At 61.9% G+C, this 23,969-nt stretch overlaps 2 protein-coding genes across 4 annotated transcripts; both read left to right on the top strand.

Annotated features, from left to right (window-relative positions):
• The first annotated feature begins 160 nt into the window (after positions 1-160).
• Positions 161-6,820, top strand: MSL1 (MSL complex subunit 1). The gene is made up of 8 exons (XM_054187534.1): positions 161-466; positions 3,421-3,644; positions 3,963-4,348; positions 5,184-5,248; positions 5,516-5,583; positions 5,866-5,990; positions 6,113-6,185; positions 6,291-6,820. The coding sequence occupies exons 1-8, from the start codon at positions 323-325 to the stop codon at positions 6,379-6,381; spliced, it is 1,176 nt and encodes a 391-aa protein (XP_054043509.1). The 5' UTR covers positions 161-322; the 3' UTR covers positions 6,382-6,820.
• An 884-nt stretch (positions 6,821-7,704) lies between these two features.
• Positions 7,705-20,037, top strand: CASC3 (CASC3 exon junction complex subunit). Of its 3 annotated transcripts, none has more exons than XM_054187531.1 (13): positions 7,705-8,000; positions 9,413-9,440; positions 9,812-9,849; positions 11,563-11,721; positions 11,809-11,960; positions 12,302-12,478; positions 12,696-13,390; positions 15,189-15,253; positions 15,494-15,608; positions 16,229-16,327; positions 17,086-17,300; positions 18,525-18,663; positions 19,572-20,037. In XM_054187531.1, the coding sequence occupies exons 1-13, from the start codon at positions 7,743-7,745 to the stop codon at positions 19,583-19,585; spliced, it is 2,154 nt and encodes a 717-aa protein (XP_054043506.1). In that variant the 5' UTR covers positions 7,705-7,742; the 3' UTR covers positions 19,586-20,037. The 3 variants fall into 3 exon arrangements, with proteins under 3 accessions (XP_054043506.1, XP_054043507.1, XP_054043505.1); XM_054187530.1 differs by having other exon boundaries at positions 7,706-8,000; positions 18,525-18,647; XM_054187532.1 differs by lacking the exon at positions 11,563-11,721 and having other exon boundaries at positions 18,525-18,647.
• The last annotated feature ends 3,932 nt before the right edge of the window (positions 20,038-23,969 follow it).

Here is a 23,969-nt window from a genome sequence, read left to right as displayed (position 1 = left end):
CCCGCCGCCCCGCCGGCCCCGGGAGCCGCCGCCGCCGCCGCTGGGGGCACACAAGGGCCGCGGCGGCGGGGTGGCGGCGGAGCAGCAGCGCTGGGCCGGGCTGGTGCCGCTGGCCGGCGGCAGGCAGGCCGGGGCGGGGGATGCCGGCGCCCGGCCGCGCTACCAGGCGGTGCTGCCCGGGCGCGGCGGCGGGGAGGGCGCGGCGGGGCCGGGGCCCGTCGAACCGGGCCCTCCTCCTCCTCTTCCTCCTCCTGCTCCGCCGCCGGCGCCGGCGGCCGCCGCCGTTGAAGGCAAGTGGAAGAGCGGAGCGCGGCGCGGCGGGATGGGGGCCGGCGGCGGTTCGCCGGGGCAGGCGGCCTGTCTGCGGCAGATCCTGCTGCTGCAGCTGGACCTCATCGAGCAGCAGCAGCAGCAGCTGCAGGCCAAGGAGCGGCAGATCGAGGAGCTCAAGGCCGAGCGGGACACGGTACGGCGCGGGGGGGGGGGGGGTAGCGGGAGGCGGGGGGGTGCGGGAGCGCGGCACGGCAGCGGTTAACTCCCCCTTCCCCCGCCGCGAGTTTAACCTCGAGTTTACACACGCCCCCCCCCCCCCCCCGCGGGGTTACCTCCCCCCCCCACCTCGAGTTTACCCCCCCCACCCCCCAGGTAATACACATAACCCCGGGGTTACCCCCCCACCTCGAGTTTACCGCCCCCCCCCCGGTCACACATGGATATCCCCGGGGTTACCCCCTCCCCAACCTCGAATTTGCCACCCCCCCCCGCGGGGTTACCCCCCCCAATGAGTTTAACCCCCGCCCACCCACGGGGTTAACCCCCCCCTCCTCGAGGTTACCCCCCCAGGTTAACTCCCACCCACCCACGAGGTTATGCCCCCCCCCCCCCCCCCCCCCCCCAAGTTTAACCTCCACCCTCGAGGTTACTCTCCCGAGATTAACCCCCACCCACCCACGGGGATACCCCCCCCCCCCCCGAGTTTAACCCTTCCCCTCGAGGTTACTTCCCCGAGGTTACACACGCACACCCCCCACCCCCCCCCGAGGTTAACCCCCCCGGGTTAATGGCCTCCCTCCAGCACCCAGGGGTCCCCCTGCGCTTCCACCCAACAACAGGTAAGTGCCCCCCCCGCCATGGCACCTCAAAGGTTAATGCCCCCCCCTCCTCCTTGGGGGTTAACAGCCCCCCCCCCTTTGGGGTTTAACGCCCCCCACCAGTGGCACCCCAGGGGTTAATGCCCCCTCCCCCCGTTGGGGGTTAACGGCCCCCCTCCCCTTGGGGTTTAATGCCCCCCCCCCGAGGCACCCCAGGGGTTAATGTCCCCCCTTGAGGGCTATTGCGCCCCCCCCGCCCAGCACCCAGGGGGTTAATACACACACCCATCCCCCCCCCCGATGCCTTGGGGTCTACTACTGCGGGGGGGGCCATCAGTCTGCCCTCACGATATACCGAGGGGGTTAATACCCCCCTCCCTGGGGGGTAATGCACCCCCCCCAAAGGGTTAACGCCTCCCCCGTGTCGCCCCAGGTGTTCATGTCCCCCCCCAGGCACCCAGGGGGTGGTGCCTTCCCCCCCCCCAACTTCCCCCCCCCCCCCCCCCCCAGACAAAGGCCGGCGGGGGCACAAAGGCCCGGGGCGGGGCGGGCCGGCGGGGGTTAACGGGCCGCCGCCCGTCGCCATGGCAGCGGGCCCGCGGGGGGGCCTTAAAGGGCCCGCGGCGCCTTCCTGCCCCGCCGCCCGTTCAGTCGCCGCCACCACGGGGCGGCGGGGTGGGTGGGGGGCATGGGGGACCCCCCCACGGCCACGCAGGGCCCCTGGGAGGGGGACGGCCCTGCTGGGCATTGCCCCCGCTGTGTTGCCCCCCCTGTATGAGCCCTGCCTGCACTGCCCTATGGACGCTGTGCGTGGGCCCCCATATGTGCCTTGCCCTATGGATGCCGTGCGTTGCCCCCTATATATACCCTGCCTGCGCTGCCCGGTGGACGCTGCGCATTGCTCCTGGTGTGTGCCGTGCCCTATGGATGCCGTATATTGCCCCCCATATGTGCCCTGCCTGCACTGCCCTATGGATGCCGTGCATTGCCCCCTGTATATACCCTGCCTGCACTGCCCTATGGATGCTGTGCGTTGCCCCCTATAGAAGCCTTGCCCTATGGATGCCGTGCATTGCCCTCTACATGGGCTCTGCATAGACTGCCCTATGGATGCTGTGCATTGCCCTCTATGCATGCCTTGCCCTATGGATGCCGTGCGTTACCCCTGGTATGTACCCTGCCTGCAGTGCCCTATGGATGCCGTGCATTGCCCCCTATATATACCCTGCCTGCAGTGCCCTATGGATGCTGTGCATTGCCCCCTATATATACCCTGCCTGCAGTGCCCTATGGATGCCGTGCATTGCCCCTGGTATATACCCTGCCTGCAGTGCCCTATGGATGCCGTGCATTGCTCCCCAGGGGTGCCCTGCCTGCGCTGCCCCACGCATGCGGCGCGTGCCGGTTGACCGCGCTGGTGCGCCTGCAGTGCCGGCGGTTGCGGCGTCCCCGGTTGTGGAGGGAAGAGCCGCCCCACGTGGCGCAGCCGGCGGGGCCGTACGGCGATGCCGCGTCCCTGCGGTGGCTGCCGAGCCCTCCAACATGGAGGAGCCGCCGCCGCAAGGCTTCACCGCAGCCAGGCAAACCCCCGGTGCACCGGGCAGGCGGGGGCTGCTGCCAGCTCTTCTCCCCGAGCCTGGGGCAGCCACGTCCCCCCGGGGGGTGCCGTCTGTCCCCCCCCCCACTGTGCTTTGCCAAATGGCTGTGGGGACGGGTGACCGAGGGCGGGTGTCACCCAGGTGGGTGCTTGCTTTTTAATGAAGCCCACATCTAATTACAAACGGGGTGCCCGGGGAGGGTGCGGCAGAGGTCGGGACCCCCAAATGGCTCCTCGAAACGTTGTGGGGTTTGCAGGGGCTGTGGGCAAGAAGCCACCGGAGAGCAAGTGGCCATTTTGTGCCGTTTGGCCATCTCGGCCCCTGCCTGCTGGCACTGCCGTTAAACTTGCCGGGGTGCGGTGCCCGCAGCACCCGGTGCTGGCCGCAGACCCTGCCCTCGTCCCCTCTGTGAGGGTGGGTGTCAGCCATTGCACTCCCGGGGTGCCGGGAGCCCTGCGGTGCCGGCTCAGCCACCATTCAGGGGCTCCCGGCAAACGTGCTCCTGCACCCCGAGCGTCACCAGGGAAATGCCAGGACGGGCACCACAGCAGGTGGCACCGGTCCTGCACCGCCGGTGCCGGGGCGCTTCTGTGTGGTGGCTCCGGTGCTGTGGGTCAGCTCTTCCCGGGGTGTTTCCCGGCTGCCGAAGGGATGTGCAGGCAGGGTGTCGTCCCCTTCCCCCCCCCGCCAAGATCGCAGCCCCGATGTGAGCCCTCGCCCTTGCGTTGCAGCTCCTCGCTCGGATCGAGCGCATGGAAAGGCGGGTGCAGCTGGTGAAGAAGGACAGCGAGCGGGAGAAGCACCGCATCTTCCAGGGCTTCGAGGTGGACGAGAAGCCGGAGGCGGAGGCGTGCGAGAAGCTGCCGCTGGAGTGTCCCCAGGACCTGCTGGAGCCCCCCCCGACCCTGCAGCCCAAGCACTTCCCCTACGGCAGGAACGGGAAGGGGCATAAAAGGTTAGAGGGTGCCGGGGGGGGGTTGCGTGGGGCCAGGGAGAACCTTCCCCATGGCTTCACCCACCGTCCGTGGGGCTGGCGCTCGAGCCACTCCGAGAGGCTGCCTGGCACCGGGAGCGCATCGCATGGACCGTGGGCACTGGCTGGGGGTGGGCGAGGAGTGGGGGGGGGGGTCCCAAAACACTGGGGGGCCCCCTCTGGCCTCTGGAAACCTGCCTCCAGCCGGCCCTGGCACAGCAGCCCTGGATTGGGGGTGCCGGTGGCCCCGGTGCGGGGCGAGGATCCGCACGCCCGGCTGAGCTCCTCTTCCTCCCGCAGGAAGCCGACGTTCGGGAGTGCGGAGAGGAAGACGCCCGTTAAAAAACTGGTGTCCGAGTTCTCAAAAGTGAAGAGTAAAACTCCGAAGCACTCCCCGGGGAAGGAGGAATCGGGCGGCTCCTTGTCCGAAACTGTTTGTAAACGAGAACTGCGGAGCCAAGAGACTCCGGAAAAACCCCGCTCGCTCCTGGAGACCCCGCTCCGAGCCTCCGCCCCGCCGAAGGGCCCTGGTGCCCACCCCAAGGAGAAGGGCTTCTTCAGCAGCGAGACAGACGACCTGCCCTATCTCTCAACCACCGAAATGTACTTGTGCCGCTGGCACCAGCCGCCCCCGTCGCCGCTGCCATTGCGGGAGCCCTCCCCAAAGAAGGAGGAGACTGTAGCAAGTAAGCGATGGAGAGCCCGCCGTGGCACGGGCGGCAGCGTGCCGGGCGTCGGGGCAGAGCCAGCGGCCGGGGAACTGGGGTTTGGTGCCCTCGCCCTGCGGCTGGCCAAGGGGCAGAGTCCCCGTCGCGGTGGGAGAGCTGCCGCCGGTGGTGCTGCGCTGGCTCGTCCCGCGGCGGCGGGTGGCAGCCCTGATGCCGGCGATGGGCTCTACCGAACCACGTCTCCGGCTTGGCACGCTGGCACCGCACCGGGCAGGGCTGCCGGCCCCGCTTCTCATTAGCCGCCCAGTTTGCCGAGCAGCCCGCGCGCCCGTTTGGGCAAGGGATGAAGCAACTTCCCGTTGGCGGTTGGGAAAACGCGTCTGTGGCTTGTGCCGCTGCTGCGCCGCGCCGGTTCCTTGAATCTGGTGTCAGTCCGGCCAACCGCCCCCTTCCCGGCTGATCTCCTCTGGGTCCCGCAGTGCGGTGAGCGCCGGCGATGGGCAGCACCGGGCTGTGCTGCGGCAGACGCCCATGCTGCCGGCGATGGGCAGCACCTGTGCCGCGGCAGATGCTGCCGGCAGCGGCGAGGCTGCGCTGGATGGCGAGCGCCCTGGTGAGGGGGGAGCTCGGCGCATCTCCTCTTGGAGCGGCTCAGGTTTGCTTCTGTACTCGGCCGGGGGGATGGCGATGAGCTCTGCCTCCCCCCGGATCGCCTCCTGGCGGCATCGCTCAGGCCGGGGGTTTGGGGAGGCCGAGCTGCGCTCCCCGAGGGAGGGACGGGCTGGAGGGGGGCGTCGAGGCGGCGGGGATGGGGCTGGGGCGCGGGGTGACAGCCTGGCCTCTCCCCCTGCAGTTCCGTCTTGGAGGGACCATGTTGTGGAGCCCCTGAGAGACCCCAACCCCTCGGACATCCTGGAGGTACGTACGCCCTCCCGGCGGGTGCCGTGGCTGCTGCCAGAACCGGCATGGCCGCAGGCTCCTTCCCGGCTGTTCCACCGCTCCAGGAGAGTGGATCGGGGTGTTGGCAGTGGGGCCAGTGGCATCTCGTCCCCTCGTCCGGCATAAACAGCGTGGCAAATCCCGGCTGCGGTTGGAGGGCCGGGGTTGGGGGCGAAGGGCCGCAGCGGCTCCGGCTGACGGCTCCTGGTACCATGAGGACGCGCTCATCCCTGTCTGTCCTTGCAGAACCTGGATGACAGCGTCTTTTCCAAACGGCACGCGAAGCTGGAGCTGGATGAGAAACGAAGGAAAAGGTGGGAGCAAAGAGGGTGATGGGGGGCCGGCGTGCCCGGCAGAGCGGATGGTCCGCAGGGAATGGCCCTGGGGTGTCACCCAGGAGGGGACACGCCATCCGGTCACCCCAGGGCGCAGCCGGCAGCGGGGGGTGGGAAGCAGAACGCTGCCAGAGGAGGGATGCTCCTGCATGGCTGCCATCGCGGCAGCCCCCCGAGCTCCCCAGGGGGGTCGTGGCACCTGCCCGCTTGTTTCCTGCGGATTCTCACCACCCGGGGTGGGGGATGACACACGTTTTCCAGGTGGGACATTCAGCGGATCAGGGAACAGCGAATTCTACAGCGGCTGCAGCTCCGAATGTACAAAAGGAAAGGGATTCAGGAGTCGGAGCCTGAAGTTACCTCATTTTTCCCTGAGCCAGATGATGGTGAGTGCCTTTGGCTTGGCGTCGGGGGGCAGGCAGGGGGTGCTGGGGGGCAGGCAGGAGCCCTGCCGGCAGCAGGGGGGTGCAGGCAGGGGGTACCTAACGCTCCGGTGTCTTTCCCGCAGTGGAAAGTTTGCTCATCACCCCCTACCTGCCTGTCGTCGCCTTTGGCCGGCCCTTACCAAAACTGACCCCACAGTGAGTACCGGTGTCACCGGCGGCGGGAGGGGATGGGGCTGGGCTGTGCCGGGCACCGTCACTCGTACCGGGATGGTGCCGCGCTGACACCGGCTCTGCCCGCAGGAACTTCGAGCTGCCCTGGCTGGACGAGCGCAGCCGCTGCCGGCTGGAGATGCAGAAGAAGCAGACACCGCACCGGACCTGCCGGAAATAACGGAGCCGCCAGGAGCTCCGTGCATCGTGCCGACAGCCGCTGCCCTCCCCTGCCTTCTCGTTGCCGGATGGTTCCGTTCCTCAGTACTCCCAGTTTTGTTCTTTTTGGGTTTTGCAACACGTTTTCCCGGACTCGTCCCCCGGCGGCACCGGCTGAGGTTTCCCACCGGCTGCTCCGGCCCCGGGGGCAGCGGGCGGCCCCCGGCCCCGTCCTGCCCGTCCTCGCTGCCCCTGCCCTCCCCAAGCCCGCGTTCGGTGTATTTTGGAAGTTTGCCTTCGTGCCGGGGGTGGGGGGGGGTGCCGCGTCCCGCCGGGACTCTGCCTGCCGCTGCCTTCGTGTTGGGTTCGGGTAGAAACGGGGATAAAGAGCAGTTGGTGCCCGAGCGGGGCGGGGGGCCACTCTGGGCTTCCCCCCCCCCTTTCCGGGGGCTGTAATGGGGTCGGGGGTTGGGTGGGAGGGGGGGGAGAGTTTAAAAACAAAACCTTTTTTTTTTTTTCTTTTTTTTTTTTTTTTTTGTGAAATAGAGTTCCTATACGCACAATTTTGGGTTTTTTTTTTTTTTAAAGGTTGTTTTATTTTGGTTGGTGTTTTGGTTTTGTTTGGTTTTTTTTTTTTGTTGTAATTTAAATGTTTTGAGGTTGGCAAAAGGTGTCTTGCGAGAGCTGGCGTCGCGGGGAGGGGGCTGGCGGGGGGGAGGGTGCTCCGTGGCTCCCACCGGGCCCCTTGGGCCCCGCTGACGGAGGGAGCCGCCGGTCGCGGTGCTGCCGGTGCCATCGGCCCGGTAAATGCCGGGATTCCCCCGGGCCTGGGCCCCCCCCCACCCCGGGGAGGGTTCAGTTACCCCCAACCTCCGCCGCACCCAGCTCCCGCCCGGCACCGAGGTTAATTAGCGGAAGGAAACCTGTTTAAAAAAAAAAAAAAAAAAAATTTAAAAAAAAAAAAAAAAAGGAAATCTGTTTTAAAAAAACCACGAATAAAGTTATGAACTGGTTGGCGGCGGGCGCTGCCGGGGGGTTGGCGCGCGGACACGCCCGCCCTCTCTCTTTCTTTTTTTTTTTTTTTTTTTTTTTTTTTTCCAACAAAATAAACGAGGAAAACGGTCGCTGCCTGCTGCTTCCTGCCTCCGCGCCCCCCCGCGCGCGACGTCATTTCCGCCGCCGTGACGTCACGTGACGTTGGCACGCGGCCCGGCGCGCGCCTGCCCCCTGCCGGGGAGAGGCGGGGAGCGGCCGCTCGCGGGCGCCGCCGCCGCCGCAAGGGCTGACGGGACGGCGGTGACGTGCCGCCGCGCGGGGGCCGCCGGGAGCTGTAGTCCGTCCCGTGGTGCCCCGCGCCGCCGCCCGCCCCCGCCTCTGCCCAAGATGGCGGACCGGCGGCGGCAGCGCGCCTCGCAGGACAGCGAGGACGACTCGGACTCGGCCGCCTCCGACAGCGCCGACTCGGCCGCCAGCGCCCCCCGCTCCCGATCCGCCTCCGGTTCCGGATCGGGATCCGGTTCCCCCCGCCCGCCCCACCGCCCGCCGCGGGGCTCCGCCGGCGCCCTCAGCGCTGGGCCGCGGAGCCGCGGGGCCGAGAGCGCCGCCGGGGGGGCGGCCAAGAGCGCGCCCGAGTCCGAGTGTGTGAGTGCGGGGGAGGGGTGGTCGCGGGGCCTCGGGAACGGGGTGGGCCTGGGGGGCGAGGGGACGGGTCTCTGGCGTCAGTGGGGCTGGGGGGCAGTTGGGGGGCTCAGAGGCGGTGTGGTGGGGTGGCACTGGAGCCTGGGGGAGGGATTGGAGGCACCTGGGGGGACGCTGGGATGCGGGGGTGGGCCTGGGGAAGCGGGGGTGCGGTTGTGGGGGCTCGAGGACGGGGTTGTGGGGTTGCACTGGGACCTGGGGGGGGAGGGGTTGGAGAGATCTAGGGGCACGGGGGGGCAGTCTGGGGCTCGGTGGGGTGGTGTTGGGATCTGGGGGGAGTTGGAGGGACCTGGGGGGGATACTGGGGTGTCGGGGGGGGCTGGAGAGCTGAGGGAATTGGGAGAACCGGGCTGGGTCCCCCTGTGTGTGCAGGGGGGGCAGCCTGGGGGGAGAGCGGGGCTCTGTGGCCCCCCAGTGCTGGGTAGGGGCTTCCCCCTGTGTCCCAGGGCCGGCTCCGCGCTGCGGGGTCCCGTCCCCCAGCCCTGGGGTGCGGGTGGGGGCTTTGCTGCTCCTGCTCCTTATCAACCCCGACCAGCCCTTTTTTTAAGTGAGGGCTTTAAAAACCTTTTCCGGGGAGTTTTGTGGCGCTGCCCTCCCCCACCGCTGCAGGGCAGTTCTCCTCCTCCTCCTCCTCCTCCTCCTCCTCCGGCAGCTCAGGGCCGGGTGGGATTTTGTCTTGTGCTGGGTTTATAGTCCTAGTTATTTCAAGTTCCCCCCAAGTTGCAGCGTATTTCTACTCCGTTGTTTTGGCGTTTGAGCTTATTTCGTTAACGCGTTGGCTGGTTTTATTTTTGATCTGAGATTGTTTTTACTGCGCGACTCGATCAGTCTGTTCTTTTACTAGAAACTTTCCCCCGTCTGAGCTGTTCCGCTTCATCCAGCGTCTTCTCTCGGGCGCAGGGTTGTATTTCTGTCGCCGGAGTCTCTAGCAGATGTCTCCCTAAGCTTGGTCCTGCTCAGCATCTGTTCGTTATTCCTGGGCTCCTGCTTTAAGTAATCCTCTTGTCCTTTCCCGAGTTAGCTGTCTGGCTCTCCATTATCGGAGGGGAGCCTGGCTTGTCTGTCCGTGTCCCTTTTCTCTCCGAAGACCCCCAGCAGTTAACAGAGTTTATGCTTTTTTCTCGAGCTGCGTTCCCCCAGCATAGCTCACTCTGGAAGGATCTTAGAGAAAGGTACTGGGAGCCCTGAATTTGTTTCTTCTTTCTTGGTCACTTGAAGCTGAACGTCCAAGGGCAGATGTGATAGGACCAGGGCCGGACCTTGTCATAATTATGTCTGGGATCGTAGGATGCCACAGGGACCCGGCTGCTGACCTTCCCCTCCGCTAATGCACCTTTTTCTCCCTCTCTCCTTAGGAAAGCGAGGATGGCATTGAAGGAGATGGTGAGTAACGACTCTCTCTGGCATCGCAAGTGCCGTCTGCGTGCAAAGAGTAAAAACTGGGCAAAATGCCTTTTCTAATACTCCTGTGGCTGTTGTCATCCCAAATATTACCTCGTAATAGCAGGCAAACGTGGGGTGCAGGGACAGTATCCCACAAACTCGCCCTTGCTTCCTCCTGTGTGAGCTGGCGATGGTATTAGCGGTTATCAGGGTGGTTATCAGGGACACTTTGGTGCTGGCCTCTGACGTCCCCTTGCTGGGACTGCTCAGCGTGTGTTTGCCAACGCTCGCCCGCAGCGCGGCGTGTTACGCTCGGAGAGAAGCTGTCTCTGTTTCTGCCCTGACACCAAACTCCTTTCTCTCCCCTGCAGCTGTACTCTCGGATTACGAAAGCGCAGAAGACTCAGAGGTAAGAGGAGTCTCTGTCCTAGTGATTAGAGGGTTCTGCTGAGTGACTGCATCGCGCATAATTTTAGCACAAAACCCAGTTTGTGTCCTTCGTTCTCTTCCACTGACCCTGTTGGCGGGGATTGCCTTTGCCTTAAGATCCCAGCTCGTGTGCTTCGCGCCGGCTGTGCAGAGACTTGGAGCGAGCTGCGCTGTGGCGTGGTCATCGCTGCTGCAGAGGAAAACGGTCTCTCCCAGTCTGAGCCTCTCCATGGGCAATTCCCTCCCGCACGGTGCACGGCGCTGGGCACAGCCCTGGCGAGAAGCCGCCTGCGCTGCTGGGGGTGCATGTAGGGCCAGTATGTACAGGGTGGAAAAAAGCACCTCCTCAGATGCTGTATACTGGGAGCAGGATTTTCCGTGGCCGAGAAGGGTGTGGAAGGAGGTGCAGGATGCTGGTTGTGTTTTAATTAGTTTCGAAATTAACGTAAGTGCTGGGTTGGAAGCATCCCAGGCGGCATCCCTGTCTTCTGCAGATGGAGGGGTGACGCACCCCGTGAGTGCTGGCAGCTCCGTGCTGGGTGTGTGCTGAGAAAATCCCCCCTCACGGGCACCGAGATCCCCTGCCTGCGCCTGGGCAGCAGCCTGTGGCTTTCCCTGCATTTTTAGTTCAGAACTGGAAGTTTAACATCTTGCGGAAGTTCAGAGAAGTTCTGGTTCCTAATGACTACAGTGAAGGTTTTCTAGAGAAAAGCCTTCTCTTGAGGCAGGTGTTGGGGGAATCTTGAGAGGGGCAGCTATAAGAGAAAACACAAAACAACGAGGCAGGTGAAATCAGAGCTCACAGGGGCTGTTAATTTGTGAATTAATCTTTGCCATTAGTTAGGAAGGAGCATGGCGGGCTGTAGAGGCACGTGGAGGGTAAGGGGCAGCTCCCCGCGTTCACTGTTGTGGTGATGCAGCAGCTCTTCAGACCTGGAAACCTGCGCAGAAGCTCCCCGCGGGCTCGGAGCACAGACTGGTGCGGGCTGGGCCGCTGGAGCAGCGGGGGTATTGCATCACTGACATGCCAGGATGACTCTGTTCCTGTGCCTAAAAATAATGCCACGTCTGGGTTTCCCCAACGTAAACAAAAGGAGCAGTTGATGTGCAAATACGCTGTGTTGAAAGAGAAAAATAGAGCAGTCTTTTTGTTAATCACGCAGAGCTATTTTTAGTGTCAGTTCCAGCCTAAGCAAGGCTTGCAGGCTCCTGGAGGGTGAAACAAGGTCACGCTCCTGCGAGCAGAGTGCTCGGAGTGAGTCAGCTGAGTAACTCCAGGGAATTTGGAAGCGCGGCACTGCCTGGATCCGGGCCCTCGGTGTGGGAAGGAAGGGATGGTCTGAGGGCCCTTGTTTGCTGGTCTCCCAGGCTTGCGCGAGCCCTTTCCTTTCATAGCAGTGAGAGGCCGTGGCTTTGTGGGGGAGCTGGTCCCGGCTCTGCTCTAGAAAGCCCGAGTCTTGGATCTGAAGTCGCTGGTAGGAGGTGGTGGGGAGAGGTGTTGGGTTTAGTCTTTGCTTTTTCCGTAAAAATACAGGGATAGGAAAGACCTTGAGAGCTAATCGTCTGCTTCGAAAGAGTCAGGCCCCTAACAACTGGAACAGGGATCTAACTCCAGATCTGGGGACTTGTGCAGGGAAATTCGTGGGGGACCTGCTGCTAAAGGTGCTTTGATGAGTAATTGGGGCCCTTTCAGGCAGAAGAGGAGGATTACAGCGAGGAAGAAAGTGCCAAAATGGAACTGAAGCAGGATAGTAATGACTCCTGCGAGTCAGCGGCAAAAGCAGAGAAAGGGGATGAGAAACCTGACTCCAAAGGTGCTGTAACTGGTGAGAGGCAAAGCGGGGATGGGCAGGTAGGTGTTAAACATGCACTCTCTGGGCCGTGGGGGGTTTCTCGCAGAGGGACTGCTGCAGTGGTAAGAGCTGTCTGATTTTGACAGGAGAGCACTGAACCTGTTGAAAATAAAGTTGGGAAAAAAGTTCCCAAGCACCTGGACGACGATGAGGATCGAAAGAACCCGGCTTACATCCCACGCAAAGGGCTCTTCTTCGAGCACGACCTCCGAGGGCAGACGCAGGAGGAGGAGGTCAGGTATGTGAGCATCCCCCTTGTGTCTGCCCCTCTCTGGCAGAGTGAGGACGTTTTAGCTCTTAGTTTTGAAGGAAAGACTGAGGGTGGTGCAAAAAAAAAAAAAAAAGCCACAAGGAAAGCCATTTCCCGATGAGCAGTGACCCTCCTTGCTGCTCTTTTGGAACTCGCAGCGGGTAGAGCAGCAGGTGCTGGGCAGGAAGAGCGGGAGGAAGAAGAGACACTGTCTGCTGTGCACACCCTGCCGTAGAAATGCTCTGTCTCTGCGTGTGGGGCTGGTTGAAGCTGCCACATCTCCTTGGCTTTCCACCAACCTCTTGGTCCTGCCTGCGTAACTGTTCCAGGCCGAAGGGTCGTCAGCGAAAGCTGTGGAAGGATGAGGGCCGCTGGGAACACGACAAATTCCGGGAGGACGAGCAGGCGCCCAAGACCAGGCAGGAGCTGATCGCGCTTTATGGTTATGACATCAGGTCAGCTCACAACCCCGACGACATCAAGCCGAGGAGGATGCGCAAACCGCGGTGAGCAGCAGAGTCCAACTAGACCCTGGCCAGTCCCAGGGGAAGTCAAGTCTGAAGCCCTGAAGAGGGAAAGCCCTTTGGTTGGCTTTGACCCCGGGGTGGGACCTTGGTCCTGGGATTTATGGATGCTGTGTCCCGGAGAGGGTTTCCCTGGCACAGTGGTGCTTCTCACCCGGGGATTTCTTTCCAGTCATTTGTACTATTTTTTCTCCCTCAGGTTTGGGAGTCCTCCTCAGCGAGACCCAAACTGGTCCAACGAGAGGCCAAATAAGCCCCCAAGGCACCAAGGCGCAGACAGCACTTCGGCTCCCCCGCGTAACTTCACCAACAGGAACTCGGCAGGAACAGGCAGGATGCACCCACCTAGGAACTACCCGAGGATGGGGGGCTACAAAGAGACCCGTCCAAGCTACCGAACTTCGGAAGCAAGCGTCCCGCATCTGTCTCGAAACGGCGAGCAAGCTAAACAGGAGAGCAACTATCGAGCGAAGCGCGCAGAGCAAACCCCACCCAGAGATAAGTCACCTGAGATGGAAGCGGCGCATGTCCACAGCAGCCCTGTGAAGGAGGAGGTCGCTCTGGAAAACCAAGCCATGGCTGCTGATGCTGCACAGCCACCGCCAGACAGACCAGTCGAAAAGAAGTCTTATTCCCGGGCAAGAAGGACCAGAGTCAAAGCTGGGGATGCAGGGAAGCTGGCAGATGAAGTGCCCGCTTCAGAAGGGCTGACTCCTGTGCCTCCAAAACCTGTGCAAGCCGAGACGTCGCCCCCACCAGCCAAGAGCAGTAACTGGGAGTCGCCAGTAGAATCCAACTTGGATGGACTCGAGCAAGAGATGACCCAAATGAATCTCACCGAGCAGAACTGGACTCCGGGGCAGTCGCAGTTCATACAGCCCCGGGAGCTGAGGGGTAAGTGGGCGCAGGCTGTTGGTTTCCCACTGCAGCCCCAGCCAAAGGCAATCCTGCGTTTGTGTAGTCGGTCAGAGCTGAATTGTCTCTGCCTTAGTCCAGTCTCAGGGTAGGTACGTGATGGCGATGCACCCTGCTGAGAAAGTACACTGGAGATGGTTAGAGGGGACAAAACAGAAGAGAAAAAGGGGAAATTAAACATTCCCGTGTAGGTTAATTGAATTAGGGCTGGGAAGGACATAAGAGTAGATCCTTTCGCTCTGTCTGCCCTGTTTTGCGTTGAGAACGTGGAAGGTTCAGTAAAGCTGAAGGCTTGCGCGTGGAACAGGTAACAGGGACTTTGTGCGGTGTGAATCATGGTGAGACAGGCTCCTGCGGCAGGAGTCAGAGTTCGGGAGATAAGGGGCATTGTGCTTGGTTGGCAGGTAAGGGTAATGAATAATCAGGCTCCCGTAATGTCCTGGTAGGAGCAGAAGGGAGCTTTCCTCTGTTTATCGGCTCATTTCCTAGCATTGAGAATCAGTGGCCACTAGCTAAGGCCTGACTGGGGTGGGCAATTCCATTTGTGCCTGGTAGGAGGAAGCTGCTGTGTCGGCGGAGGGAGGGAGATGTGGCAGAGCGCCCCCCGCGCGAGCTGAGGGCTGAGTTCTAGTTGAGCATCCCTGCAAGAGGTCATTCAGGTATAATTATCTCTTTACAGAATTAGACTCTTTTCTGGGGAGTGTTAGAGTCCTTCCCAAGGGACGTAAAACTGGAGCAAGGAGAAGAAAGTGACTTGCCGCTTTCGTAAGCGTATCTCGAGCTTTAGGTCATGAAACCATGAGTCTTCTTGCACTGATGTGGCTGGTAAAATCTTGGTGTGGACGGACCCTTGTTTTCGGCTGCGGATGCGAGTAGACAGGCTTTAAACATGCCAGGAGAATGAGAGTTCAAAAGTGCTGTGATTTGCAGATGAGATTACTTTTTTTTTTTTTCTTATAAGCTTAAAAATAAAGCATCTCAACAAATTTAGCATGAGACAGCTCTAGACTGCAGGTAGGAGACCACTTTCTGCCTGTAAGAAGGACGGGTTACTCCACTGTCCCTTTGTTTCTTCCTAGCAGAGAAGGTAGGAGTTAATTCTGGGAGGCGTTAGGCTAGCGGAGCCAGCCATCAGGTCATTCTGTACGTACAGCATGTAACCCTGTGCGTGTATTTGCAATACCGGTGAGTGATCCATGGGCACTTCCAGTGTTTGTTTTGTCCCCGTTCGCTCCCCTGGAATCGCCTGTGATCACTTTGGCACCCTGGTTTTCAATGTGCGCCGGAACTTAGTTGTTTGAATTAAAAGGAGCCCACGATGAAAGTGATTGCGCCCTGTAAAGAGTTTAAACTGCAGCTTACCCGGTCCCACGCGGATCCTTGTTTCTCCTCTGCAGACGTCCTTGTCTCCGCAGGAGCAGAGCTTAGATCAGGACCTGGATTTCAAGCTGAGGATTATTTTTTTTTTTTTTTTTTTTTTTTAGTGAGATTTAAAAGGTGTTGAGCAGCGTGGATGATTGCGCCCTGGCACAACAGCTTCTAGCACCATGGGCGCAACAGCTTCTAATTTGCACTGAAATGTTCAAAATTGTAATCTAAGAGATGAAGTTGTTAGAAGGTTTCTTGTCATGAAGGCAAGATGTGTCTCTGTTTGTGGTACAATAACGTCCCCAGGCTGCTGGCGCTCGTACACCTCCTGGCAGCGCCCTCGGCGGATGAGGTGGCTCTTTACTGGCAACAAATGCAAACCGTAATAACCAGTTTGTTTCTTCCTCAGGTATTCCTAACCATATGCATGTGGGAACTGGGCCACCGCCTCAGTTTAACAGGATGGAGGAAATGGTAAAGCGTGTTGCGTGGAGCGTGACTCTTGCTTTTAAAGCGCGGGAGCTGAGCATTTATTTGTTTCTGGGTTGCAGTAATTAGAGGCTGCCCGTGACGCCTCCACCTTTCCCTTTTGTGGGTGTTGAGAGTTTTTACCGTGTGTCCGAGGCTTGCGGGGGAGCGGGTCCGTGCTCCTTTGCTGGAGGGGGGGCTCCTGCCCCTCGCACTGACCCTCCCGATGCCTTTGGACTCTTTCAGGCGGTGCAGGGGGGCCGCGTGAAACGCTACTCGTCGCAGCGGCAGAGACCGCCGGTGCCGGAACCTGCCCCCCCCATGCACATCAGCATCATGGAAGGGCACTACTACGACCCACGTGAGTGTTTCCCTCCCGCTCCTGAGGCTCCGTGTGCGCTCACAGCTGAGCAGCTGGAGCAGGAGTCCCCCCCTCCTGTTAGGGTCAGGAAAATTGGGGGCTTTGTCTTCCCTTCCCTTTGCAAATAGTGTCCTGGCATCCTCTTGGATGGTAATTAAAAGGCTGCTCCGAGCCTCCCTGGTTGGTGTTTAAACCCACTGAAACACAATTACCACCTCCCCTCCTTGTGCAAGGGCTCTTTAGGACACTGCTTTTCCTCATGACAACTAGGATTTAAAATTAACTTGAAATCAGAGCGATGTCTTTGACATTCAAGAGCGGGGAGAATTACAGGGCAAGACTGGGGATAGATTAGAAATTTACTCCGGCATTTAAAGTGTTGGAGAAGAAATTCCCCGAGTATTCTCCTGCTTTGTAAAGGGAGTAGGAGGCTTTTCTGTCGGGAGTATGTAGCATCTGTGAGCCTGGTAGACTGCGTGTGCCGATGGGAATGCAGCTTGCGGCACTGCGTACCGGTCTTGTAACGGTAGCTGGCTGGGGGGGTGTGTGTGTGCGTGTGACTTGCTGCAGTAGAATAAAATTCGCTGGAGCTTTTCCTTACCAACTGTTGTGTGTTGCAGTACAATTCCAGGGACCAATCTACACCCACAGCGAGAACCCGTCCCCGCTGCCGCCCCAAGGGATGATCGTACAGCCAGAAATGCACCTCCCTCATCCAGGTGAGGAACCAGCACCCCGGCGGGGCACGAGGCAGCTGGTACCGACCTTGCGGTTGTGCCCTGGGGCAGCTCAGGGGAGCAGATAACTCCGGTTTCACACAGCCTCTGTCGCTGGGGGAATCCGTTTTTCCTATTTCTACAACATGGAAGAGACCCGCTTCCCCCATGCGGTGAGGCTGGATCAATACAAATTTTACGGAAAGAAAAATAGACGTTTCTGGCTTTTGCAGCCAGCGCAGGACCGAGATGATCTGAACGTTTTGGCACCTCTAGCTGGATGTCTGCGGGTTCTGTGCAGACCCTCCTGGCTGAGTCGCATCCCCTTCAGTGGGGCGCTTGGCTCTGCCAGCTGTCGCGCTAGGCTGGTTCTTCAGTCCCTGCTGCTTGGAGAGCACAAAAGAAAAGCAGAAATGAGAGCTGTTGAATTGGCATGTTCTCTATCTTGCCCACAAAAACTGTTTCCTGAAGTAGATGTGCTGAGTGGGGCCGTGTCCGGTTCCGGTGAATCGGGCCCCAGCATTGGGGAGGGGGCCGTGCTCCGCTGTGCGGAGAAACGCTTCCTTTTTTTCCTCCCCGGCGTAGGAGCTGAGGCCTCGTGGCTGCAGAAGAGCCCTTTGAGCAGAGCGCTTCTCCTTCCTGCCGCAGCGGGGAAGGCGCAGCCGTGCTGACCTGCTGGTGTCATAGCCACCCCGGCCCTCCGCGGGACACTCTGGCTTTACACGCAACATCGCATTCAGCTTACTTACGTTATTTCCCAGGTTTACATCCCCACCAGACACCAGCCCCCATGGCAAACCCTGGCCTGTACCCTCCGCCCGTCTCCATGTCCCCGGGCCAGCCCCCGCCGCAGCAGCTGCTAGCGCCGACTTACTTCTCCCCTCCTGGAGTCATGAATTTTGGGAATCCTGGCTACCCCTACCCCCCAGGAGCGCTCCCCCCTCCGCCCCCTCCTCATCTCTATTCCAACACGCAGGTAAGCCAGCTGCGCTGCGCGTCTCCTTCCCGAGCGGGAGCCATGGAGAGCAGATGGGGTCGTCCGGGGTGTGGGTATATTCCCTGAGGCTTCCTGGGAGAGGACGGGGAGCAGCTGGGCTGCTCCGTGGCGGGAGGTTGTTTACTGTCGTGGCTCTCTTGGCTTGGGGCGGGTAAATGAAAAGGGCTGCTCCCATGGCTGCTGCGCAGCTGCCCTGGAGTTAGGGTCTAGTGGATGAAACGCCTGTAGCGGTGGATCTCAGAATTGAGGTTTTCCCCTACAGAACAGGGAAACAGCCCACCAGGAGCTTGGGAATGGTGATGTCCCCTCCAGGTCCGTGCTAAGCCAAGGACACCTTGAAAATTGCTTTGGAAGCCCTTTCTGTTTGAGATGGAGGCAGGAGGCTGGAAACTGGCTGGTGCTGTTCTTTGGCACCGACCGGGAAAGCCCGTGGTGTGACCAGCGCGGGGCTGGCTTTTCCTGCTCCGCGTCCGACCTCGGTGTCCTCGGTAGCTGCTGGGCAGCGAGGAGACGGATCTCCGTGGGCGTTGTGACGAGGAACCAGCCGCTCCCCGTGGCCGCAGTGCGAGCGGCACACGGCTGACACGCAGTGGCAAACCAGAGATGTGCACACTCCCCGAGCCCTGCAGCCTCTCTGACCTTCCCAGCTGCCCTGGGCTGATCCCAGCTGCCCCGGCAGGGAATCGCTCTGCTTTTGGGGCACATCCCGAGCCCCCAGGGCAGCTGGAGGGGATCTCGGTGCGAAAGGGAATTGTTACCTGCCTTGTCTGTGCAGAAAAACGAAAGCTGCTGCTGTTGCAAAGCGCAGACGTTGTGTGGCAGTTGGGAAGCTCTGCAGGGTGAAGGAAACCCATCTGCCGCGAACTTCAGCCTGGCGGGGGGGCTGCGGTTGCTGCAGCCTGTCCCTGCCCACCCTGCCGAGAGCAGGGAGCGCCTGGGCAGGGGCAGGGGTGGGCGAGGGTCCCCCGGGAGCTGGAACTGCCACTGTTTTTTGTAGCCTTGGGAGGGGGGGGAGCGCAGCACAAATCAACCCCCATCCCCCTGTGGCTACTCACCTTCGGCGCTGGGTGGTGGCATCTTTTCACAGCCCAGTTGTGTGTGGTAAAGGCTGCGTGAGACGCGTGGTGCTGTCGCAGGGGATGCAGCTTTCTGTGCCCCCGCCACAGCGAAGAGCACTGACCCTTCTGCTCTCTGGGAACGCAGGCCCAGTCCCAGGTGTACGGAGGGGTCACATACTACAACACTGTCCAGCAGCAAGTGCAGCCCAAGCCTTCTCCGCCTCGAAGGACGTCCCAGCCTGTGACTATCAAGCCACCGCCTCCGGAGGTACCGTCCCCTTGGCGTGAGTCTGTGCGTGTGTGGTGCCGTACCCGTGGGGTGTGCGTGGTGCTGCAGTCTCCCATCCAAAAAAAATACGTTGTTCCGAGGAAATCTTAAACTGCCTCATCTTTTGACGTCTCCCAAACCTCAGCTTCTCGTTGCAGGTGGTAAGCAGGGCTCCAGTTAATTTGAGTTTCTAAATACTTTAAAACTAAACCCATGTAAAAAGTAAGTCCAAAGTTGACTCTTGCTTTTTTTTTTTTTTTTTTCTCTCTTAAATTTGCTCAGGGTAGAAAACAGAACATGCTAGAGAGAGAAAAATCCAGCACTAAGCTGGGAGGCAGTGACTTCTCTGGAAGAGCAAACGTCGAGCCCTTAGCAATAGATAACTCGTGCAGCAGACTTAAAGGCTTTCCAGAGATGGGAGCCTTTTCTCTGCTCTGGGAATTATTTCCTCGCTCCGGTACTGGGAGCTCTGTGTGTGTGTGCGCGCCAGAATGCCACGTGTGTGTTTGGTTTCTTTTTTAATACCTTGCTTAGCGTGTGGGAGCTGAGCAAGCCTGAATCGCGGCAAGCCCAGACCCGGGCAGGCATGTGCCGGTTGTTTCCCCGTACGCAGGGAGGCGGCGCGCGGCGTGGTAGAGGGCTGGGAAACATGCAGCGTTTGTAGATCCACTGTGAGATCATCCGATGGAGGTGCCCTTTGAAAGCCCTCGCGACGGAGAAATGTTTAACCACGAGGGAAGGGAGCTGGTTGTGCCCGGAGTGGGCTCGAAGGCGCGGGCAGGCAGTGGCCGCGTTTTGGCACCCAGGAGTGGAGGGTTTTTGCTCGCAGGACCCTGGCGATAGCGCTGCCACCCCCCCCCCCCGGCACGGCGTTTGCGATGGGGCAGCCTAAAGCCTCTGCTTCTCTTTCCTCTTCCCCACCAGGACAGCAAAGGTGAAAAAGCAAAGGAGAGGAGCAACACGTAGGGACGCGGCCATGGGAATCCCAACGCCAGACTCGGCACCTCGGCAAGGAGGAAGCTGCTTCTCGGGAAAGGCTCCTTCCCTGTGCGTAGGTGAGGCAGCGGGATGAAATCGGCTGCACCGTCTTGTGCTCAGGGCCAGGCACCTTCCCTCGCTGGTTTGACCAGTGCCCTCCCGAAAACCATCTCGCCGCTGCTGATCTGCCCTCCTTCCCCCCCACACCTCGCTGGGGCACAGAGGTCACCGAAGAATCAACCCCCGGAGTCGGTCCCTGACCACACGTTCTCGCAACTTCTCTCTTTTACTAAACGTCTGCCCCTTTTCCCTCTCTAGGATGTTAACCTCGACTGGCTTGATTGTGGTCTCTGTTTTTATTTAAGAAATGAAGCAGCTCCATCAGTAAAGCTGATTTGTTTCTTTTTGGGTATTTTGAATTTGTTTGTCTGGTTAACCGGAACGTAACACCCCCCTGCCCCCCGCGGAGACAGCTGCTAAGTGAATTCTTCATTTCAATTCTCTTATTAAATTAGCAAGTTTATTTCTGCCGTTGGTGAAGCATAGGAAGGGCAGCTGAGCGCTGTGAGGCCGTCAGGAACGCGCTGGCTGTGCAGTCACCACTTAATTTAGAAGCTCCTCCCGTTTCTTTTTCCGAACAAGCCCCGTTGGTAACGCCCGTCGTTGGCGGTTTCTGTCCGTGTGCGTGCGAGCTCTCAGCTCGCATCAGGTGGGAATCCGTGTGTGCGGACACGGGGCGACCCCCTTCCCCGCTGCCACGAGTCCACCTTTAGGGCCGGTGGCGGGGGGAGGGTATTTCCACCCACCTCCTGCACCTCTGCCAAATCGGAGTCAGAGAGGAGGGAGGTTTATGGGCGTCCAGGCACCTCCACGCTGCCAGAACAGCCCTGCCAGCAGACAAACCAGCTCGACGGGGCTCCTAGCGCTTGGGTGTTGCTGCTGTGGAAGTGGAAGGGGGTGTTGAAACCCGCCCCGACGCATCCAGCCTGGGCTCCCAGCCCCGCGCCCGCCGCCGCCGCCGCCTCAGCCGGCATTCCCCCGGGGACCTCGGCAGCCTTGTTTCCCCCGTTAGGATTTGGAAGCCGATCTGCCGGGGCGACTGGCACCGCAGCGCCGAGCGTGCCAAGCCGGGCCCGGCTGTCCGGCCCACGCCGCAGCACAGCACTGCGCCGCCTCTCTGCAGCACGCATCCCGCCGGCACCGCGGCAGGCGCGGCGGCTCCGGCTCCCAGCCACGCTCCTCAGGCTTGGCGGCGGCCTCGCAGCCCTTTGCAGATTGCATTAGGAAACTTGGCAAAGGCGAAGGCTGCCGATCCCTGCCGCTCGCCCCCGGCACGTGCTGGGGCAGCGTGGGCAAGTGCCAGCTGCTGGCGCAGGCCACTCGGCGAGGGGGGGGATCATCGTCGCTGCTCCAAGCGAGCGGCGGCTTGGCCTCCGCGTCCCCATCTACGGCAAGGCGGGGGTGCCCAGCGCCCCACCTGCCCGGTCTCTCGTCGAGATGTCACGCGTGCCCGGCTCTCCGGCAGAAATACCTTCTTTGTTTGTTGTTTGTAGCTCGATGACCTTTTGTACCTAATTTCAGATGTCAAAGCGACGTTTTCAAAGCAGAAATCCCTTCGGTTGGAAAGGTACCTGTTTCTCTGCCTTAAGGCTGAAATGTGTCGTTAACATATCGGTCGCGCGACGGAAGTCCTGGGCCTTACAGCCCTGTGATGGGTTTTTGGTTTTGTTTCTTTGGATTCCTGTCCCTTAGGAGTGCACATTTGTAACCAGCGTTGTATCGGCACGCAGATGAGAACACATTTTAGAAAGCAGCCGCCTCTCTTGTCTCTCTTTCCTCAGGCTGAGACCTGCAGGGACAGCGTGTGCGTCCCCAGGAGGACCCATGTCCCTTCCACCGCCGTGTTGGAAAGCTCAGCCGTGTGCCGGGAGCTGCTCTCCCCTTCCCAGGAGCTCCTGGTGGCGCTGGAAGAGCCGCCCTTGCCCTTGCGCTGGTGTCCTCGGGGAGCGGCGGGTCCCTGAGCCCGGCTCTGCCCCGGCAGCGGGGCTCGGCGCAGAAGCGAGCCCCCTCCTCCTCCTCTCCCTGCAGCCTCTCTCGCTGGTGGGGAAGGAACAAGTGGTGTGTAGGTGGTGCGGGAGCTGCCGCCCGCGCGCTTCTGCGCCGCGCTGCCTCCCTCCGCCTCGGCGCCGCAGCCGCCGCCTGGCCCCCGGCCCGGCTTCCCACGGCAAACGGGGGGGTGGGTGGCACCTACCCTCCTCCCGCACCCTCCCGGCACACCCCCGGTGTCTCAGGGGTGTCGAGGGGGCACCGCCGTGGGCTCTGCCCTCCTGCAGCCCCCCCCAGGTGGCTCGGGGCTGGGGGACGCGTGGGGAAGGGGAAGGACAGAGACCCCGCGGTGGAGGGTGGGTGCACCTCAACTGTCCCCCTGCCCCTTTCTGCTCTCCTCAGCTCCTGCCCTCGCTGGTGGAGTCCCAGAACCCCTCCGGCAGCAGAGGTGGGAGCCATCGACCTCCTGCCTCTTCCCTCGCTGCCCCCCTGCCTCAGTTTCCCTCCCTGGCAGGGGGCTCAGGGCTGAGCCCGGTCAGGGGCCAGCTCGGACCATGGCAGAGACCCCGCGGAGGAGCTGCTGCGGGCGAAGCCCCTCCAGCAGGGGCTCTCCCCTTCCCCAAATGCCGAGATCCCCTCTCCCAGGGCTGCAGCGGGGAAGTGGGTTAAGGCGCTGGCTCGGGGAGGGATTTTTCCCTGGGTGTAATTTTTCCCTCCCACACAAGGTCTGTTTTGAGCGGTGCCTGGAGGCTTCGCACCCCCCGCTCGGCTGCCAGGGCGGGGGAACGCAGCGCGGCTGCAAATGGAGGCGCAGGCTTTGGGAGGGAAGCGCCTGCTCTAGATCCCAGCTCGTTAGGAGAAATAACAGCAAATTAATTAAGCTAATAGCTCGCTCTGCGCCAGCGGTGCCCCCGTCCCTGCCGAGCTGGGGGAGAGGAGCTGGGTCGAGCCAATGGGCCCGGATCTGGGGTGCGTTTCCCGGGGCTGAGCGTGACCCTCGGATGCTCTGGGTCTCTCCCGCCTGCAGCCCCGCTGCCACTGGCGAGCGCGACCTCCCTGTGCCTCAGTTTCCCCTCCTGCCTCCTCCAGCCTCTGCTGTCGGAAGGCCCTCTCTGTGCAGCCGCAGCCCGGGAGCGGGGACCGCTTGTACCCGGGGCCGGGCACCCTCGATGGCCGCCCCTGGCAGAGGGGACAGAGCAGCTCAGCCGGGAGGGAGCGTTTTGGGATCCTGGGAGGGGTCTGAGTGCTGGGGGCCTGGCGGGGCGGATGGAGGTGCCATGGGGCAGACAATGGCCGTGCCGTGCTATGCCATCCTACCAGGCCCCCGCGTAGCTGGGGATGGGGACGTGGGGATGCGTTTTGACGCTTCCCTGCGGCCGCGCGGATGGAGTTGCCAAGCAACTGCCGGGTGGAGGCGAAGCGGGAACAAAGCGGGAGCCGCCGGGACCCCCGTCTCCTCCATCCCTCCCGAACCCCCTGTGTTTGCCTGCCCGGGCACGGCGGGGGCTACGGGGGTCACCGGCCGTGTCCCTCCTCGTCCCACTCCGTGGCTGTCGCAGGGAGCGAACCCCGGGGGATGGTCGCGGGGGGTGGGGGGGACAGGATCTGTCCCCCCGTTGCTGTCACCACCATCGCTGTGCCCACGGGGCTGCAGAGCGGGACCCCTCCACGGTGCCTCCCCAGCCGCTCGTGGCGGGGCTGGGGGCTGCGGTGCTGGGGCCGGGGGGGGTGCTGGGCACCCAGCGGGGCGGCGGAGGCGGGGGGGGGGGCACGGTGGCTCTGCCCCAGGCGGGCGCCACGTCCCACCCTGCCCTGCCCCGGCACCTGTCCTGGCCTGCCAGCCCGGCAGGGCCTGTTCCCGGCCTGGCAGGCAGCGCGGGGCGGGGGGGGCCAGGCAGCGCCCCAACCTGCCCAGCCCTGCCCGCGGGGCGGCCCCGTCCCTGGGGGGTGCCCTGCCAGGGTGGGGGGTCCCGCACCCACCCCTGGCCCTTTCCCACGCTGCGAAGGGGCGCAGAGGGCTGGGCTGGGGGGGGGGGGCGGGGGGCAGGAGCGGGTCACCCCACGCCTGGGGACGTGCCCCCCCCCCCCCTCCCGCCCGCGGAGGGGACACCATGGTGGGGGACGGTCCCGTGTGCCCCAAGGCTGCCAGGGCGTGGGGCTGGCACGGCGGGGCGGGGGGGAGGGCACGGGGGTGTGCTGGGGGACAGGGCGTCGGGGTGTGCCGGGGGTGTGACACGGGTGTGACACGGGTGTGAGACAGCACATGGGGGGGGGGGGGGTGAGATTGTGTCCTTTCGG

The sequence above is a fragment of the Rissa tridactyla genome, unplaced genomic scaffold (genome assembly GCF_028500815.1).
Source record: "Rissa tridactyla isolate bRisTri1 unplaced genomic scaffold, bRisTri1.patW.cur.20221130 scaffold_427, whole genome shotgun sequence".
Taxonomy (NCBI): Eukaryota; Metazoa; Chordata; class Aves; order Charadriiformes; family Laridae; genus Rissa; species Rissa tridactyla.
The sequence above is the reverse complement of the archived record's forward strand: the minus strand, read 5'-3'. Positions and strand labels throughout refer to the sequence as shown.

What these genes read in the sequence shown, in the direction of transcription:
- MSL1 (XM_054187534.1), top strand. Translation starts at nt 323, where the DNA reads ATGGGGGCCGGCGGCGGTTCGCCGGGGCAGGCGGCCTGTCTGCGGCAG. An exon ending in TCAAGGCCGAGCGGGACACG is followed by an intron (nt 467 to 3,420) that starts GTACGGCGCGGG and finishes CTTGCGTTGCAG; the next exon opens with CTCCTCGCTCGGATCGAGCG. An exon ending in GAAGGAGGAGACTGTAGCAA is followed by an intron (nt 4,349 to 5,183) that starts GTAAGCGATGGA and finishes CTCCCCCTGCAG; the next exon opens with TTCCGTCTTGGAGGGACCAT.
- CASC3 (XM_054187530.1), top strand. Translation starts at nt 7,743, where the DNA reads ATGGCGGACCGGCGGCGGCAGCGCGCCTCGCAGGACAGCGAGGACGAC. An exon ending in AAAGCGCAGAAGACTCAGAG is followed by an intron (nt 9,850 to 11,562) that starts GTAAGAGGAGTC and finishes GGGCCCTTTCAG; the next exon opens with GCAGAAGAGGAGGATTACAG. An exon ending in TTAACAGGATGGAGGAAATG is followed by an intron (nt 15,254 to 15,493) that starts GTAAAGCGTGTT and finishes GGACTCTTTCAG; the next exon opens with GCGGTGCAGGGGGGCCGCGT.